At 39.0% G+C, this 20,613-nt stretch overlaps 1 protein-coding gene across 6 annotated transcripts in view; it reads right to left on the reverse strand.

Annotated features, from left to right (window-relative positions):
- Window positions 1-20,613, reverse strand: part of SRGAP3 (SLIT-ROBO Rho GTPase activating protein 3) — a 214,210-nt gene that overhangs the window by 39,499 nt on the left and 154,098 nt on the right. For all 6 annotated transcript variants that reach the window (XM_060766278.2, XM_060766282.2, XM_060766281.2 and 3 more), the window contains exons 7-11: window positions 16,475-16,696; window positions 14,678-14,779; window positions 13,577-13,774; window positions 10,567-10,651; window positions 3,209-3,236 (exon numbers count right to left, since the gene is read on the reverse strand). In XM_060766278.2, coding sequence (XP_060622261.2) covers window positions 3,209-3,236; window positions 10,567-10,651; window positions 13,577-13,774; window positions 14,678-14,779; window positions 16,475-16,696 — 635 coding nt within the window. The remainder of the gene's footprint in view (window positions 1-3,208; window positions 3,237-10,566; window positions 10,652-13,576; window positions 13,775-14,677; window positions 14,780-16,474; window positions 16,697-20,613) is intronic.

Here is a 20,613-nt window from a genome sequence, read left to right on the forward strand (position 1 = left end):
TTCATAATTTCTCTAATAATTCTGCACACTTTGTTATACACTAAAGTAGAATGGAATAACTGCTGAATTCATGGATTTCATAGCCATGTTTTCACTTACCCACAATCCAAAAAATATCCCCCCTACCACAGAAGTGTTTGTGGTCCTCTAGAAGTTCTCCAATAGAATTCAACGGAATGAACCCATCCCAAATATAGTCAAAATAGAGGATTCATAATTATCCACGGTTTTAGGTATGGGCTTGGAATGTATCTCCCATTAATATGAGGTAGGTTCATACTGTACTATCTATTTATATAAAGAGAACGACTGGTTTCTGTGACATTAGAAGGAGAATTTGGCAGCTCTGTATTCTCCATGTTAAGTTCCCAGATTCCATTGTTTAATACCCTTCTTTTTTCTAATTGCAAGCTAAGCTGAAAAACTTTTTTTTTTGTTTTTTGGGGGGTACTCTGGAAGTGACAGGAAAAACCACCATCCACCACCTTTATCACCTTCCTCCTTACTGAAAATATGCAGCGATTTAAATTAATCTACAGGCTGAGCCAGAATGACTGACTTCAATCCTGCAAGGTCTTGTGCTGTGCATATTAAGGGAAGATGAAGTGTGAGCAGATGCTGCCTTTTGGCACGAGAAATACACCGTGCGCTGCTCAAGTGGAATGAAATGGCAATTTTAGGAGCTTATTCTTTTAAATAAGCAAAAAAGTGAAGCAATCTGAGCATAAACAGAATGGGTTCTGAAATGGTTCCCAGGCTTCTAGAAAGCCACCACTAAACTTAGGTAAAAAAGAAGCCATCCTGTTTCCAACTCTATGCATTTTCTCCCCACTTAAAACTGGCAAAGGCATTGGCCCTTCTGAGAGAACATTAGAGGTGGTCTCATTGTTATCTATCTCCAAAAAAACCCTGGCCTCAAGGAAGCCTTGGAAGAAGTGGTAACTCCTTCAGCATGGCCTGCAAGGTTCTAATACAGATTTAACATAGGCAAGAAGGAGACCAGTAGTCTGACCACAAGAATGTATCAACACTACACAATTATAGCTATTTATACCACTTTAACCACCATGGCTTTTTGTGTGTGTCACAAGTGACTTGAGAAACTGAAAGTCGCTTCTGGTGTGAGAGAACTGGCTGTCTGCAAGGACATTGTCCAGGGGACACCCAGATGATTGATGTTTTACCATCCTGTGGGAGGCTTCTCTCATGTCTCCGCATAAGAAACTAGAGCTTGACAGACGGGAGCTTGCCCCGCTCCCTGGATTCGAACCGCTGACCTATCAGTCATCAGTCCTGCCAGCACAAGGATTTAACCCATTGTATCACCGGGGGCTCCGACCATGGCTGTAGTCTGTGGAATCCTGGTACTGGGAATTTGGTAAGGAACTGGTAATGCCCTACCAGAAGACTCTTATATTGCAACTAAATGAGATATTCCTGCATCAAAGTGAACTGGGGGATTTTTTTTTCTTCATCTCACTTACCTAGGAAGATGAAATAAGAAACACATAATCTATTACGATTACTATACTTGATTCTAACCAGAAGGTGAATGCAGAGTAGAGAGCACTGTGACAACTGAAAGGAAGAGGCTAAGTAAATATTTGAACTCTTCCCATTCCAAGGAGAGTTTGTGCAAGTTGCAGCATCAAATCATGTAAGACTTGCAAACTGTAGAAAGCTGCTGCACTCATTGTTGTGAAGAAGATTTGCACACAGCCCTTTGCCTGGAGCTGAGATGGAGAAATTGTACCATCATCTCTCACCTGGAGACCTGTGAAAACTGGTTTCAAGGTCCAGTCTTGATATATGGTAATCCTAACAAGAATTACAAGGAGCTCACCAAACTACAAATCTCAGAGTTCCATAGGAAAGAGCCAAGTCCATTAAAACGTTACCAGACTGTTTAATTGTGCGGCATAAGACACAACCTTTATCCATTTACCTTAAGACACAACCAGAGTAAAGCCATGGCATGTGAAGACTAGGACTATCTTGACAAACAATTCTTAACTAGCTCAAAACAGCTCAACCCCTAGATTTTCTTGATGGTAACCATTACAATTAAATATGTCTAAGTCTATCTGGTATTTGTAATGATGATGGAGTTGGAAGATATTTTTATAGTAGCAATGAAACATGGAAGGATATATGCAATGGAAACTCTTGAGCTAACTCACTAAATAGAACAAGAAGTGTATTTTGAGGTTTTCAGCCAATGCATGTCTGTTTGTTTTGTGCAAGTTCTCAACAATGAAGAACTTCAGCCAACCTTGTTTAGCAAAGTAAACATTCTCAATTTGTATTTTGCCCTGTGCCAAAGACCCCAGATCGGAACTTCCCACCTTTTGCTTCCATCTTATCCTTTCAATTCTTCCATGAGGACCTCACCATAGGCTATTGCTACTATATGACTACACAGGTAAACTGAACAAGGTTTGTGCCTTCTTCCAAAGTCTATCAGCACCTCACTTTTGCATTTCCTATTCCCTTCTTGACTTTCTCAATTTCCTCATTTTCCCTCAAAGAACCCAAGCTTTTCCCTTATGCCTCCTTCCACTTAGTATCCAGTATTTTCCTTTATTCTTGATGCTTTATCCTTCTCTCTTTCTAATAAGGAAAAATAGATAAATCTGCTGTGTGTGAATGAACTGGTGAACTAGGGAGGCACTGGACATCTGCTAAGAGGAGTAGTTAATGTGACAGTCTTCGAAGAGCTGAACACATTCTGATCCATCCACCGAGACTCTGCAGTGTACAATGCTGATACAGCATTTCTCATGGTTTCAGAGCTAGTCAGCAAGAAATTACACTGCAGCAAAAATGAGGACCTGTTTGTCATCTCTCTAATTAATATATTTGGGCAATGCAGGCACAAGGTAGGCTGCTGATGCAGGGAGGAGTAGCCAGTCGCTGTTTCCCTCCTTAGCATATGTTTGGAGCATTTTTGCTCAAACATTTGCATAGATCTGCTTATAGCACAGTGTTTCTCAACCTGTGGGTCCCCAGATGTTTTGGCCTTCAACTCCCAGAAAGTCTAACAGCTGGTAAACTGGCTGGGATTTCTGGGAGTTGTATGCCAAAATATCTGGGGACCCACAGGTTGAGAACTACTGTTAGCAGATGCAGTTAACATCCAGATTGGTTTCGCTTGCGCGGGTCATATGAAATGATCTTTGAAATGGGAACGGCCAGGGATCCTACTTACCTGGTGGTCCCACATTCAGCCCTTTCACCTGGAGGAGACAGAGAGAAAGATAATGTATTAATTTCTATTTGTTTACTTAATGATCTTTTGTGTATGCCTTCAACTTGTCTATCAACTTATGACTAACATTAATTTCATAGGGTTTCCTTAAGCAAGGAATACTCAGAGGTAGCTTTGCCAGTTCCTTCCTCTGAAATATAGCTTATGACACCTGATATTAACTGGTAGGGTCCCATCCAATAAGTACCCAGTACTGTCCCTACTTGGAGTCCCTGGTGGCACAGTGAGTTAAACTGCTGAGTTGCTGAACTTGCTGACCAAAAGGTTGGAAGTTCAAATCAGGGGAGTGGGGTGAGCTCCCGCTGTTAGCTCCAGCTTCTGCCAACCTAGAAGTTCAAAAACATGCACTCTGGCAGGAAGGTAGCAGTGCTCCATGAAGCCATGCTGGCTACATGACCTTAAAGACATCTACGGACAACACCAGCTCTTCAGCTTAGAAATGGAGATAAGCACCACCCCCAGAATTGGACATGACTAGACTTAATGTCAATGGGAAACCTTTACCTTTTTTTACTGCCCATACTTAGCTTCCAAGAGCAGGTGTCACGGCTGTTTCTCTTTTTAAAAAGAATTATAGTTTTCTGAAGTCCAGATGAGTACAAAATAATCTGCATTATTTTTAGATACATTCAGTGGAAAACTGAATTGATCCCAAAGATCTTACAAATTGCTTAAAGCCCAGCCTGTATTTAAAAAAGCATCTTGTAAGTAAAAAATCACTGTTGTGGCATTTCTTCATTTTTGACTTATGGTAACATTAATGCGAGGCTATCAAGGAGTTTTCTCAGCTAGATTTGTTCAAGAAAGGTTTGCCTTTGCCTTCCCCTGAAGCTAAGAGTGGTATGACTTGCCCAAGGTCACCCACTGATTTTTTATAGAATTGCGGGGATTTGAATCTTGGTCTTCTAAATCTGATTCAACACCCAAACCACAACACCATGCCACACCTTCCAAAAAATCTAGGTCGATGTGAGGGCATAGTAACTCAGCATCCTGCTCAAACCAAACAGTTCAGGTATGCTAGCTTTTTTTTCATCATCTCTCCACACAGTCCCATTATTGCTCCTTGTGCCTCTCCAGCAATAGATACTTAAACAGGGAAAGAACTTCTCAGAGGCTCCGTTCTAGCTTTGAAGTGCTCCATCCCTGTTATTTCCCAAACATAATGCATGATCTCTATATAGTTGGACAATCACTGAAAAGCCCACCTGGGGCCGGCCTGGGGAGTGGAATCTTTCAACTCCATCGCAAGCCTTAATTCTTTGATTAGTACTATCTGAAGTTTTCTTATAGAAATGTTATCTGCTTTCAGCCTTCAGGGATGAAGTTCATTAAGAGGGCAAATAAATTATTAAAGGTGGCATAAATTGAGTAGCTCAGCTGTCAATGAAGCTTAGTTAATCTGCACCAGGGGAAGATCTTTCTCCGAATAGCCTTTATTTCCAGCAATCAAAGGAAAAAGTAATGGGGAGAGGGCTGGGAAGAAAAAAGAGATAAGAGAGGTCCCTATGTGAATGATCCTCCCCAAGGAGCAAGCAGAAGATTATTCCTTCACCTCGTTGAGGACTGCATGTGAACAAACAGTATTTAGCAGCTTAGCATTTTCCTACAAGTTAATTGACCACCTGATTGTACTCAAACAGAGTCCATATTTACAGTCAATATCCTCCTCTTTTTCATGCATTTCTTAACAGTTGCAATTGACAGAAGTGGCAGCTGCATCGTTAATACAGTCTATTAATTTTTAGAAGTGTATGCCTTTCCACAGATAAAAATGTAAACACACTCCTTGCGTTCTTGGTGAGGTGGTTTGCTGAAAGCTTCTAAGTACGGCTTAAATCCAGATTATCTGAAAGACACTTATCTCTCTCTATCAGCCTGCCTGAGTCTTAAGATCCTTGCAGGAGGGCTTACTTACAGCACCCCCTCTTCCAATCACAATGACACAGGCCAGCCTGGTGGGGACAAGGGAGAGGGACTACGCAGGGGTGAATCCCACATTGTGGAGGAAAGTCTCGTCTTTCCTCTACTCTCCTTCCACTGGCCGATAAACTTTTTTTTCAATGAGACATGGTCCCTGTGCTACATTTCCATCTGCATTGTTGTATTTAAACATTATTTATACTTTTTAAATTATTTGTGTTCTAACATGACAGCTATTTTGATGTATTTTAATCTCATTTAATCATCAGGCTTTTAGAAAGATTTTTTTATAATCTTGTTGAAAGCTGTGAAGTCTCATGTCAGGAGAAAGACAAGACATAAACTGATTAAAGAAACTAAATAAATAGAATGCAATTCTGGAGAAGAATATTATTATTATTATTATTATTATTATTAATTATTACTATTATTATTACTACTACTACTACTCCAGCATTCTGCCCATTCTAAAGTACAAAAAAGGAAATATTTTTTATATGATTCATCCCTGACTATACAGTTATGTTCCTAAGACGGGAGCATTAGAAAACCCGTAAAACCTTTTGGACAGTTTTAATTTAATTGTGCATTAAGCCATCATCTCAGGGACAAATTACACGCTCTCACTATGTAGCTTGTAGCTTTGTTTTCTGATTTTCAAAGCTTTTGGACCATAAAACGAAGAGGCGCACTGGTTGTAGAAATTAAAGAAAATCTGAAGGTACAGCTACGTGCTTCTCAGTAAGAGTATTGTATAGTTTGGCTTATAGATAAAATATGGTAGATCTTAGACAGCTGATCCAGCAAGCCCAAACCAGCCTCTCTGCCGAGGCTCTTAATTCCAAATGCCAGGAGCTGAACCCCAGGCATTATACATGAAAAGCATGCTTTTTGCCACTGAGCTCAGGGCCCACTACAAAAAGGTCTCCACAGCATTCTCTGAAAAGAATGAATATATTCAATTGTGGTTGACAAATGCATTGTTGGAAATGACAGGTTTTTCATGCCTTTTAAAAATAAACTTTCCAGTTAAGTCCTAGCATCAGGCTTGTCTTTCTACTTGCATTTTTAATTTTGCCTCTTGCATTCTTTTTAATGCTCACTATATAAAACATTGGAAAGAATGTGGGAACGACAGGATAATCAGAGAAGGAAACTTGTCATAGATACAATTCCTTAAACAACGTAAAAGCCTTAATTATGTATTTGGAATGAATGGTTGTTGCCACAGTGACAAAAAAACTAAGGCACTCAAATTATTATCCCTTCATGAGTCATGGCTACAAAGCCAAAGGCTTCTGGGTCACACAGAATGTGTAGTGATGATGTGTTTGTGCTTAATTGATGAATTAATTGCATGTGAAGCAAGTTGTTAAGAGAATATCAAAACTGCCTAGGATTAAATAATAGAAAAATATTGTTATCTCTGATGAGCTGATGAACATGCTGAAACACACAGATATGCGAAGACTGCCAATCTTAAAATCCATGGAGAAATGTTGGGGACAACAGGTTAAAGTCATTGTCCATCACAAGGGGAACAGCAACGTCTGTTGTAATACGGGTTAAGGATGTTGAAAAACCTGTCATGATGTGAGATGACCAAAAAAACCGGAGCGAATTACAAGCCAATATACTTCATAAAGAGGGAAAGAATTAATACAGAAGCAGAGAACATGCCTTGGGGGCAGGAACTGCAGGTCACAAGATAGAAACAAGTCCAGAAAGATGAGAGACAAAAAACACACTGTTTCATGAAAGAAATGTAGCTGAGGAACAATGATCATATAAATACACACATGGAATAGTTGGGGGTGATGGGAAAGTGACAAGAGAAAATAAGCCAGAATTCTAGTTATTAAAGGTAAAGGTTTCCCCTTGACATTAAGTCTAGTCGAGTCCAACTCTGGGGAGTGGTGCTCATATCCATTTCTAAGCCAAAGAGCCGGCATTGTACATAGACACCTCCACGGTCACGTGGCCAGCATGACTGCATGAAGCACCTTCCCGCCAAAATGGTACCTATTGATCTACTCACATTTGCATTTCTTTCCAAACTGCTAGATTGGCAGAAGCTGGAGCTAACAATGGGAGTTCACCATGTCCTGCAAATTCAAACAGCTGACCTTCTGGTCAGCAAGTTCTGCATCTTAGTAGTTTATCCCACTGTGCCATCGCAGGCCCTCTAGTTATTAGAGAGAGCTAATCACTGCAAAATAATGAGTTTGGAAGCAGCTGCTCTTAGATATGCCTGGCAATGGAAGAGAGTGATCACGCCTAACTAATGGTGATATGAAACACAGGCTTAAGAACATCTGGAGAAAAAAGGACAGCCATTGTTCCATTAAGGATGCACATGGTTGGATAGTGACTAGTTTTAGGGAAGAGAGTGAAAGTTTTTAAACTCAAGATAAAGTATTAAAAAGTTCCCCTATTTGCTATATTTGATTCCTTAAAAGGCAGTTGAGTTAAAAATGCAAACCACTGTCTCTTCTGATGAGACAGGGTCTGCAAATAATATGAACATAAGCAAATAGGGTTAAAATTAACAAAAACAAAATAAGCATCTATATGTTAGTATCCGTACTGCAAAAATCAGATCAAAGGCAGCACATTCTAAATGCTGTGAAGTGCATTCCCTGAGTGTATGACAGCAAGCTATGGCAATAAATCACAGAAATATCTGCAAATTCAGCATCTAAGAAACAGTCTCTTGTTCCCAACACAACTTTTACAGTTAACAGGTCAACTAGATTTCCCTTGGTTTCTTCAGGACAGGATATAAATCATACATTTAACCTTGGGCATCTACTTAAATTAAATATTTTGAAGAGCCCTCTTGCTCTGGATAGAGGAAACTGTGTCAAGAGCAGTCATAGGTCACTATGACACATTCTGGGGGAGAGATAATAGGAAGAGGAGCATACAGCAGCATTAAAGAAGGCATTTATTATTTTAGGTTCTTGTAGACAAAATTCCACTATATCAGTATTTATTTAACCTTGGTTCAGTTGAGCTCACTACAGGAATTAAAGTAAAAAACTAAGGCACTAAAGTAATGCAAGGTCTAAAAGCAGTGTCAGGTCAGACTTTGGCAACCTTAATCATTAAAAGAAAGATGATCAAAGCAATCGAAAGAAATTTTATTTTAGAAGTTTCTTTTAGCTGCCTGTTTCTTGCAGTTATCATCTGAAAGAAGTAGATCGTTCATGAACTGAACTGATTGAAATGTATAGGTCAAAATAATTAACTATCATGGGATAATTGCATATTGGAAAGTATCTAACCTATTTAAGTATGTCCTTAAAAAGGTAAAGCTTTCCCCTTGACATTAAGTCTAGTCATGTCCCATTCGGGGGGGGGGGGGGGCTCATCTCCATTTCTAAGCTGAAGAGCCAGCATTGTCCATTGACACCTCCAAGGTCATGTGGCCAGCATGACTGCATGGAGCGCTGTTACCTTCTCACTGGAGTGATATCTAGTGATCTACTCACATTTGCATGATTGGCAGAAGTTGGGGCTAACCCTGCTCCCCGTTGACCTTTCGATCAGCAAGTTCAGCAGCTCAGTGGTTTAACCTGCTGTGCCACTGGGGCTCTTGTATGTCCTTAGATCGGTCAATATATTCCAAAAATTCCTGCTAGGTACAGGTTAAATATTCCTTCTCTGAAATGCTTGGGGAAGAAGCATAATGAGGTAGATATCTTAGAGACGTAGGTAAAGGCAAAGGTTTTCCCCTGACATTAAGTCCAGTAGTGTCCGACTCTGAGGGTTGGTGCTCATCTCCATTTCTAAGCCGAAGAGCCAGCACTGTCCATAGACACCTCCAAGGTCATGTGGTTGGCATGACTACATGGAGTGACGTTACCTTCCTGCCGGAGTGGTACTTGTTGATCTACTTACATTTGCATGTTTTTGAACTGTTAGGTTGGTGGAAGCTGGGGTTGACAGCGGAAGCTCACGCCGCTCCCCGGATTCAAACCTGCAACCTTTCAGTCAACAAGTTTAGCAGCTCAGTGGTTTAACCCACTATGCCACCGGGGCCTCCTATGTCTAAATATGAAAACCATATAGGTCTTATACAGAACACACACACACACACACATATATATATAAATGTACATAAAATAAAAGACTCTTTAATGCAGAGAAACCAATCCATGATTCATTTAGGCACGCAGTCCCACCATGGGTGTTTCTACTTTTATATGTGGAGGGGTAGGCTGCATACTTCAGTGTCCATGACTCATCACTAAGATATGGCTCTTAAAGATCTTGACCATTTCTTAGCACATTCAATTCCAGATCAGAGTAAAAACATGTAACCTGATGTATGAGCATCAAGGCTTTCTCAATCATGATAATTTATCTCTATGTTGAAAATATTTTTATTATTTATTAATTTTCTTTCTAGGTCATCTTTCTTCTAAGGTGGGACCCAAGACATTGCATTAAAAAACCACAACAAAAATGCCACACAATTTAGAAATTTAGAGAAAAATGAAGGGCCCTGTGTTCTACCAAATTCTTTCTAAATCTTTTTGACATAAATCACAAGATTTTCCTCTTAATGCAACTATTTGGCTGTAAAAAGGACAAAGAGCATTCAGCTTAACAGCCATCATGTAGGGTGACCAGAAATCATTCCTTTGCAAGTTGTATATGATTTTCACTATCACTGCATGCATAGCAAGATGCTGAAACAACTCGACTCTTTATTACTGACTCATTTGCTACTCATTTTTGCTGGAGTGAAACTTACTAAAATCTAGTGGTGCAGACTCTGGTTCTGAAGCACCAGTCTATCATTTTTCCTGTTGGCAGTTTGTTTTCAAAAATAGTAATGGAAAAGCTTTTTATGTGTAACAGAAGACCCAACATATGCATCTGTTCATACTGGGACATGCTACAGTTGTTCATAAAGACCCTTTATTTTCCAAATGAAATGGACGAAGATCCCTTATTTACCAAATGAAAGGGATGACTGTTAAGAAGAACACAGTGAACATGTCACAAAGGAATATGCTTTTATTTCTGTTTACTATTCAACAAAGAGTTACATTACATCCACTTATATCTCCTTAGCACGCAAAACAGAAATAATGGGGCTTGTCCCTAACAAAATAATGCCTGCTTTATGCTTTGAGAAAGGAATCAATGCAGGAGGGTATTCCAATGCCAATGTCAGCCAAACTTGAAAGACAGGTGGAAAAATGACAATTTTCCTCTGTCTTTCATTGTGCTGCAACAGATGCAACTTCCAAGAAACAGTGTCAAAAGAAATCAGCAAGTAACAGGTGGGATCTATAGATCAGGATTCAAATTATCTTTGATGAGAAATTCAGTCTCTTTGTCAAGACATATGTGTGGCTTACCTTCTCCTAGAGTCTGCTTCAATAAATCATGTTTAGCCTGTAGCTTGGTAATAAGATTACTGCCATTCAGATATTCCTTAAATTTCTATAAGAGAGAAATCACACACACATATATAGACAAAAATAAATGGGAAAAATGCTTAGTAAAATATTATGTCAGGTATATTTCTTCCCCCATTAGAACATCAACATGGAGCAGAGGGCACATGGGCTGCCTTAATGAACCAGACTTCAGTTATATATAGATACAAAGTTGGATCAAAGATGCCTTTTCCACTTGGGCTTTTACTTTTTCCACCATTTAAGTATCCGTTCTGTTGCTCTCATAAGGCCAAAAACCTTTGTGCCGAGCCATGTGCTTGAGGTCAGAGCCTGAGATCACAAGGAACTCAAAAGACAAAAGTTCAAAGAAAGCTTTCTTTTGTCCAGCTTCTGGGAATGGCCTCAATAAGCAAAGGTGCTTTTCCCTTCTCCACAGGAAGGACTCCACTTTTGTGCAAACAACGATAAAGCAGAGAAGAATTCTCACTACATGAGCTCTGCTGGCTTGGCTGATCAGATGCTTCTGTGAGCTAGTGGAATAGTTCTGAGCATAATTTTTATTTTCAAATGTCTCACGTCTAATAATAGTGTCCTACAGGGAAGTAAAAGCACAGATCCTAGAAGCAGAGTAGGAAGACCAGTGGAGAGGGAGGTACCAGGGCAGGGAAGCAGAAATGGGAAGGGTTGTTGTAGGTTTTACAGGCTGTATGGCCATGTTCCAGAAGCATTCCCTCCTGACATTTCACCTGCATCTATGGCAGGCATCCTCTGAGGTTGTGACCTCACAGCCTCTAAGGATGTCTGCAATAGATGCAGGTGAAATGTCAGGAGAGAATCTTTCTAGAACATGGCCATACAGCCCGAAAAACCTACAACAACCTAGTGATTCCAGCCATAAAAGTCTTTGACAATACACAGAAATGGGAAGGTTGAAGAACATGCACATAATGCACCTTGAGGATGTCAAGATACAAATTAGAGAAAAAATCTAGGCTAAAGAAATAATATTTGCTACGATGGTGTAGAATATACAGTACTACAAGGACAAGGTTATTATTAAGATTTCTTTGCTCCAAATCAAAGCTTTGACTCCTCTCTGTAACATATGGATCACAAAATCATCCTTTACAAGACTATGGAGGTTATGGAGTGAAATATTCTGAACACTATCTCATTGCTGAGCACAATGCTACCACTCACACTGTCATATCACTAGACACTGTTCATAGAATCATAGGACTGAAATGGACCACAAGGGCCATTTAGTCCAATTTTTGAGAGAATATTATCTAACTTCTAAAGATGTATAGTCCAGCATCCTATGAAGCAATCTATTCCATGTCACACAGCTTTTACAATTTAAAAAAAGTTCTTCCTAACATTTAAATGGAATCTCTTTACTTGTAATTTGAACCCATTGGGTCAAATTACAAGAAAACAAGCTTGCTGTCTCATCTGCATGGCATCCCTACAGACATTTAAAGACAACCATCATGTCTCCTCTCTGTACTTCTCCTTTTGGAGCTAAACACACCCAGACCAGACTTCAAATCTCAACTCAACCATGGAAACCCTCTGAATGACCTTGGGCAAGTCACATTCTCCCAGTGTTAGAGGGAAGCAACCTCAAAACCTTTCTGACCAAATCTTGCCAAGAAAACCTTGTGGCACAGTCACTATAAGTTGGAAGTGACTTGAAGGCACACAGCAACAAAGTTGCTTCTAATATAACTATTTTGAAAAAATGAAAAAAATGTACAGGGATCACTGACTTCCAGGTCTGCTACTCTATTAGCAACATTTCAGATATCTGATAGGTAATTTGTTTTATTGCTGCAGGCACGCTACATGGCCCCATTTGCCAGGCGTTTCACTTTCAACTCCAAACATTATGTTTTCTTCTCTCTCTCTCCCTCCGCCCCCACCCCTCTCACCCGCAAGTGGTCTAACTCTGTTGTTTAAACATCTTTGCATTTCCAAAGAAGCTTGCAATGTAACATAAGGAGGAGTTGTACATGAGTTTGAAAGGACAGACTGGATATTAGGCCTTTGGACACACAGGCTACAAGTAACCCGCACTCAGACCAGCCAGGGAAATATGGTTAAGAAAATGAGAGTTTTTCTCCTGTGTGATGTATAGCATATTAAGCGAACCATCACACAGAACTTCTCCCCAAATTCCAATGGGACAGGAACTGGCACCATACTATTGCCTGTTGACTCCAATTGTTTCCCTCTTTCCTCAAGGGACTTGTAGCAGATGGCTTACAAACTTGCATTCGATCACAGATTTCTGCTTTGAGTAGCACTGAACTATAGCTTATCGGAGTGTTATTAGTAAGGTCTGGTTTTCCTCAAAACTAAGCTGACATCCTGGAAGTCTTCAGAAATGGTGATTGTTATCTATAGCAAAGCACACATGAAAAACTGCAGTTTTAAATCATTTTTAAAGCGAGGGGCAGTAAACCTCTGTTAAGGGGTGTGGTAGGAATTGATTCCTGGACACACCAAAGTTGCCCATCCTTACTGTAAGTGAAAACCTAATGGTATTTGCAAAATTCTTGAGCTGAAAGTGAGAAACTTTTTTGATTACTAATTTAAAAGTTATGTTAGTTGGCCACAACATATGATTCCATACAAATCTGTAGTACTGACTCATTCTCCATTTTTACCAAACAGGAGCACTCCCATAAGGAATTCCGACCTCTGAACTATGAAGAATTGATTCCTCCTTCAAATGAGACAAAAATGTCTGGCGCAGCCATTCTCAAATGCGAGGATATACCCTTTTTTAGAACTAGTAACGTACATTTAATATGTTATTTTTGAAATATGCTGAAGAGCCAAGAAAAGAAATTCTAATAGCAGAAAACAATTCTGCATTGTCATCTTTGTACCTATAATATCAACTTTCCATCTAGGATTTTTTCTTACACTTTGCTAAGTACAGACAGAAATTTATCCTCACAGTAAAATAGAACATTTCGGTTTCTTGTTGGTTGGCTCTCCTCTTGGCAATGTTGATTTTACTCATGTAAGTCTCTGAAGCAGCTGATTTGACTGACTCAGTGGAGCGACTATGCTGGAAGGCATCTGAGACATCAAAATCTTCCACCGTCAGCATGTCTTGCAATGTCTGCATAGTGGCATCCAATGTTTTTCGCACCTGCGGAAATATAGGCACAGAAGATTGTGAAGCAGAGTGAAAGGACATACAATTAGGTCAACATGACTGCATGGCCTTTGAGACTTGCCTTATTTTTGAATTAAACATTTCCTAAGTAGAAGAGACAGAAGACTACAATTAAGTGCCTTAAATTATAATTTAGATTGTTTATGGACGGAGATTACAATTTAGGGAGCCAGGGCTTATTGGATGCTCTATTTGTTGAGGCTACATTGTAAGTCACCTTGCTTGGAGAAAAGCAGGACAAACACATTAGTCAGTACTGCTATTGGCATGGTAAGAGAAATGCTTGCGCATCTAAAAATTTGGAAAGGTTCCTGCTAGTTATCATGGTCGCTAGCTACAACTCCCAGAATTCTTCAGTCATCATGGCCACTAGATGAGTCCAAAAAGTAATATTTCTAAATTGAAATCTAAGATGCTAACAAGTTCAGCCAGAATAATTTGTTGTGCCCTGGAAACTCATTCTTAATATACTATTCTCAGGATATGATTAAATACTCATTTACTCTTTGCAACTGCATTCCAAAGCGAGTCCTAAGTCCTATGTATTCCTTCCCAATATATCATCTATATCCTTTGCTGCAAACATGCCATATCTGTCCTGAGCATTTGACAACCCCAAGTCGGCAATATTATAAGAAAAAGTCTTAAGGATTTGCTAGATATCAACTGTTTTATCACAAACACATATAATTTGAAAACAAACAAGCTAAACAGACACTTGTTTTGCATTTTCCAGTGATCATAATCTTTTAAACTGAAAAGGCTATGTTAGATTAACAACTGTAATTTGCATTCAGTGTCTTGTATAGAATCACTAGGATAAGTGAAGTGATAGAGCTTGTTTACTCAGAGATGAAAGACAATTGCAGCTCTCACCTCTTCATTCTCTATTTTGAGCGTAGTAAGTCTAGACTGCAGCTGGTGGTATCTCATGAGCAACTCTGTCTGAACTGGTTGCTGGGCACTCACTTGGCATACCTGAAGGGATAAAAAAATCCAAACCTAAAGCAACAGATAAATGCATGCAATTTCAAGACAGAGCACTGAAAGGCAGCAACAAATGTGCACCTTTACCATTAAGATGTCTCAAAATTTTGGCCTGTTGAAAATAAAATGAAAACAGGAAGCTGAATATTTAATGGTAATTGTAGCCAGAAGCATATTTTTTATTGTTATGTCCAATATTTGTTTACAATATGTATGGTCTGATTTTCACTGTGAGCAGATACAACATCTACACAAACAGGAACAGTCAATGTAGTACCCTTAATTGTACAGACTCCTGGCCACTGCAGAAACTAGGCTCAGAATCAAATCCAGAAGTAGTCCTGAACTGGAGGTCCAAGTCTTCAACTGGAAGATAACGTCATTCAACACAAGCTGAATCTTTTTTGCATGATCCAGGGAACAATTCTGTCTTACAGTCAATTTATTACCAGTTCAGGTTGAGCATCCCTTATCCAAAATGCTTAGAACCAAAACTGTTTTGGATTTCAGTTATCTTTTTGGATTTTCAAATTACCCATGTTTGCACTTATGTTCATAATCAGATATCTTATAGATGGGATGTAAGCCTAAAATACAGCCTGATGGTAATTTTAATGATTTTGTGCATGAAACAATATTTGAGTAAATTCGACTATCAGAAAGCAAAGCCAGATCTCAGTTTGGATTTTTAAGCATTTCGGATTTGGGATAAGAGATTGTCAACCTGTATTAGACATGAATTTTATGAACAGCTTCCAAAGTTTTGATATATATGTTAAATACACGATGTACAAGATGATACCTGGAGGAACACAAGAGGCCTATGGGTACTGAGTCAAACAGATTCATCAATACCACCTATAGGCTTTCCAATAAATTCTCTCTTCCAATACATATTCCAAACTTAGAAAATTACACTGGTTCCTAGTTACTAGCAGCTTAGCAAAATCAATATGGAGCAGTTCTGTATATACTGTACCGGGGGTGGGGGTGGAGGGTAAATTGGCCACCAGGCAGTCTCTTGTTCCACATAAGCAAAACTGAAATGGATCTATATAATCTAACTCCTAAAAATATGTAGGTACATGGACAAAACATTTAATGAGAAGGGGATATTGGAGAATGGTTGGAAATAATCCAGTACAATGGATTTTAGAGAGGGTTTTTTTTTAGAAAACAAAACACAGAATGCCAGAATCTCTTTCAGGCACAACAGAATCATACCCTGGTCAAAGTTGTTTATTACTACACATACCTCTTCAACCAGATCTCCCCTGGCTGCTTAGACAAGTCAAGAAAGGTTAAACAAATATGCTGTAGGTTTCTCATCTCTTCAGACTACACACTGTCAGATACAATATTTTAGGAATAGTGACTTTTATGCTAATCCAAACGAACTGTTGCTTTTTTTTACAAACTATTTGTATTTTGATCTGTTCATCAAAGTACTGAACACAACAACATTCCAGCAATACAGAGTATCAATTATTTAGGTATCTGTGCTAACAACAAAGTAGAGCAGAAGTAATTGTATCCAAATATAAGCCAAATACAACAATTGTACAATTACATATAAAACATAGTGCCTCTAAAAGTACCTGAATAGTTTTTAAGTAGGGAAAGTATTATGTCTGAAACAACACCACGAACATTGAGCATTAAGGAACAAATGAAACCATTACATACCTCATCCCCCATGTGAGGCTGGTATTCAAACTTCAGCGGAGGACAGAAGACCTGGTTACACATATCCATGACTGTGTGTTTGTCACTTCGTGCATCCAGGTTGTCCACAGCATTCTCAATGATGTCCAGTCCCTCATGGCGTGAGGTTTCTAGATTGTATTCAGCAGAAAGGTATGTTCTGAATGTCCGTGCCAGGCTGGCATGGAAACCCAGGTCACAGCACTATGAAAGAGGAAGAAATAGACATGAGCCTAAATAACAGCACCTATTAACTATGGTAATCCTCGATAGCTGAAAAATAGCATTTTCACCAGAATAAATCCGAAATATCAATCAACTGAAGGAATCTGTATACCTCTACTATTAGAGTAAGCTCTTTCTTCCAATCATTGTTTTCTTTCTAGTACATGTTGGAGGGATGGATGGTGAGGGGAGAGAGAGATTGATATTGATAAAGTGTTTATGCACCAGAAGCTGTGCAGAAATAAAAGGCACAGGCCTTGCTCCCAGGCCAACAATTTAAATATGACTACACAGAACACAAAAAGCAACAGACTGATAGTAGATATGAAGCTGATGATGTCTTGCAAACACTTCTGGGCACATCTTTGAAAGCCACTGACTTATTAGAATAAATCCTGTTGACCTAATATTCCAACATCACAACCACTGACAATTGGATCAGAAGTTAGTTCCCCCCAACCAGTTCCCCCAGAAGTTAATTCCCCTAAATGAGGAGACAGCCAGAAGAAAGTATCTTTCTTTTTTGTCATGTGCATCAATATAATCAAACACAGCTATGTGAAATTCCTACTGCTTAGCAAGATTCTTATAGTATGGAAAATGGTCCTGTTAATTTCTACTGTGTTCTCCATGATGAAGCAGCTTGTCATGCATAAGATGTTTTTCATTCACCTTTGAGAAAAATGTGAGTTTTAACTGCTGATACAGAAACCTAATTTCTGTACACGTGTACATATATAATTTTCTACTAGCTAATTACAGCCTTCCCAAATTTCTTTTCAATATGGAAGGTTCCCTTGTTATATGGCAACAAATATCTTGGCTGCAGACTTGTGTACTTTGTGCCATTCAAGTGAGGCCTGTACAAAACAAAAATGTTGCAACTCTCTTCCTATTGGTTAATGTAGTGACTAACTTAGTCCAAATGCTTCAATGACGCAAAACCACCCAATGTAAATAAGTGGTCTTGCATGAAATAAATGAAATTAGACAGGCAAAAAGGAGCAGATGAAAACAACACTCCTGTTTTCCAGATACAAAACTGAATGTTTTAAATCCCATGCTTTTGATTGTCCTCTGGTCTCTTACTATTTTAAGTCATGTTCACAGAAGGATTTTATAGCAGGATTTTCTGCCTTACTCCTAACTCAAAGTGAAATATTAAAACTCTGTTACTGCCATGAGCAACTCTGACCAAAGAAGACATCTCATCTTCATGGATTATTTGAAGAGACATCCCTCAATTCAGATTTAAGTCATATCAAAAAAGAAATTAGTCCTTTTCCTTCGTATAATGGGAAACAGTATATAACTGCACACCTCTTTTAGAAGAATGCAAAGGCAAACAAGAAACAACAATAATCAACTATAATTGACTAGAGAAATCAGTACGATCTACATATTTTGTATAATCTGAATTGAACCCTAAATTAGCCTTCATGACACCGAACCACTTCTATCCCAAAAGGTCTGGCCTATCAAATGCAAACAAAGGATTTCTTTTTAAAATATCCAACATAATCCAGTGGTTCAATTGTAATTTTAGTTGTAAACAGACACAATCTTCCTAAACCTGAGAATTTCAATCCATCCTTTGTCCGCATCCCAGTCAATGACGAGGAGGCTGTGCATGTCAGATGTCTGGCAAATGTTCAAGGAATGGGACTTTCATATATATAAAGCATCCATCTGGGAACTGTCATTATAAGGCTTTGCTATGCTAATTCTGAACAAAGCATAACATGTTATGCACAAATGTAAAAGATTACAATAAGAAACTGAAAAGAGGAAAGGAGCACTGTTAAGACATTAAAGTATTTTATAGGATTTGGGATGTTGCCTGTAGAGCCACTGCAGGGTATTGAGCATTTGAGCAACAGAAAGTTGCTGCATTTTGGCTCTTTAAATTATTTTCATTTGTCTGCATTGCAGAAGATACTGAACAGCTACCTGTGCCTGAAATTGTTTTTTTTAGAAGTCTCTAATAATGGTGATAAAAGTAGACATTCTTGCTCTTACCAATACATTAAAAACATGAACATCTAATCCAGATGCTATCCATCCAATAATTTAAATGTAAATTGCTGATTTTCTAAAAATACATGTTACATAAGCATGTCTGCAACACAGTACTGGAGAGATGCCCGTGCAACACCGTTGGAAAAAAACAGACCCTGGGGAAATCAGGGAAATTACAGGCCAGTAAATCTAAGACTGTTCTGGGTAAACGGGTGAAACCCATTATTAAAGATACAACTGTTGCGTATAAAGAAGGGCAAACCTGCTGAAAACAAATTAACATGCACTCCACAAAAGTAAAGCCTGTCTCACTAGCTCTTTCCAGCTCCCCGAGAATGTCAAAATTATGTGGGTAGAAGTGATCCAAAAGACATAGTATCCTCAGTGTTTCAAAAGTCATTTCACATAATCCATTGCTAAAAACTCCTGAACAAATTCAGCAATTATGAGATAAGATAAGAAATGTTATTGTGGCATAAAAACTAGTTAAAGAACAGAAAGGGGGAATAGACAGTCTGAGAATCTTTGACTTTCCCCAGATGCACTGAATTTTCACAATCTTTCTTCTAAGGAGAAAGAGGCTGCATTTACACTGCCCTTTAATTCAGTGTAGGACTCGCAGTAGCCTAGTGCATCCACACTGGCTAATGCATTTCAGCCGATTAATCCAATTTGACCATGGGTTAAAATACATCGGCAAAGCTCCAAAATCTTCCATAAAAATCCAAGCCTTTCTTTGTCAGTGTCTTGGCAGTGGGGACTGCCACCTCAGATCAGTATGTGCGATCCAAGATCATGTCCCCAAAGCCATTCCGCACTTCCTGGGCTCAGGCAGGGTAAACAGGAGAAAGTGTGGTAAATAGTCTTCTTTGTGTGAGATTCCATCTTTTTAAAAGATGAAGAATTTACTTACCCCCATCACACAGGATGACCCCTCTCACCTCAACCATCCACTTAGATACCGTTCTTAAGAGAGAGACCATTTCTAGACTCCTTGACTTTCCCTCACGACCCTGTAACTCTAAAGGAGACTCAAGACATTTTCTTAAGAACACCCATTCCTCCACGTCATTGAAACAATTCAACATGGGTGAATCTGACAGGTCCCATTCCATATGTTTTTAACTGTGTTCTCCAATTTCCAGGTGCATCAGGAGCTAAAAAAATGATTTTTCCCTGGCTCTAGTTCCCCCTACTTCTCCACGCTTCTGACCCAGTTCACTGACAAAACACCATGTATGACAGTTGGAAGTTTGTCTACATCATATGATGGGTTTTGTGGTACTTCATTGATGAACTATCTTGGAAGTGTGTAGAAACCGGAGGGGGGGGGGGACCTTCATGGGATGAAGTCCTAAGTATGTTATTAAAAGAATGGTGATGTAGGCTGCTTCTGCCTCTTGACACTGTGCACTCACAAATTTCAAAAATGTTGAGAAGGAACAATTGCATCCCATACAATTAAGACAATAAGGACATACCTGACATCCTCAAACTAAAGTTGCTATCACTACACCTGCTGTGAAACCGAACTGTAGATGAGCCACCCAACAAGAGACATGTAGATGCCAGTTTGAATAGGGAGCAAATAAGTCAAAGCAGCCATGCAAGTCTGATAGGTGCTTACACATTTTCAAGTGCATGGGACCAAAATAATTTGTGGATAGATGTACAATTTATTTTTGGACATGTATACATTCCTGATAACATATACAAATATATATGTACTAGCTTAGGAACCCGGCGGTGCCCAGGGATTTTTGAAAAAGGCATTGTTTGTTTTGGAAAGTTTGGGAATACAACCTCCTCTTTCCTACATTTCCCTTCTTATAAATTAGTGTTATATATGGACATTACCTGATTTTATTATCAATAAA

The sequence above is a fragment of the Anolis sagrei genome, chromosome 2 (genome assembly GCF_037176765.1).
Source record: "Anolis sagrei isolate rAnoSag1 chromosome 2, rAnoSag1.mat, whole genome shotgun sequence".
NCBI classification, from domain to species: domain Eukaryota; kingdom Metazoa; phylum Chordata; class Lepidosauria; order Squamata; family Dactyloidae; genus Anolis; species Anolis sagrei.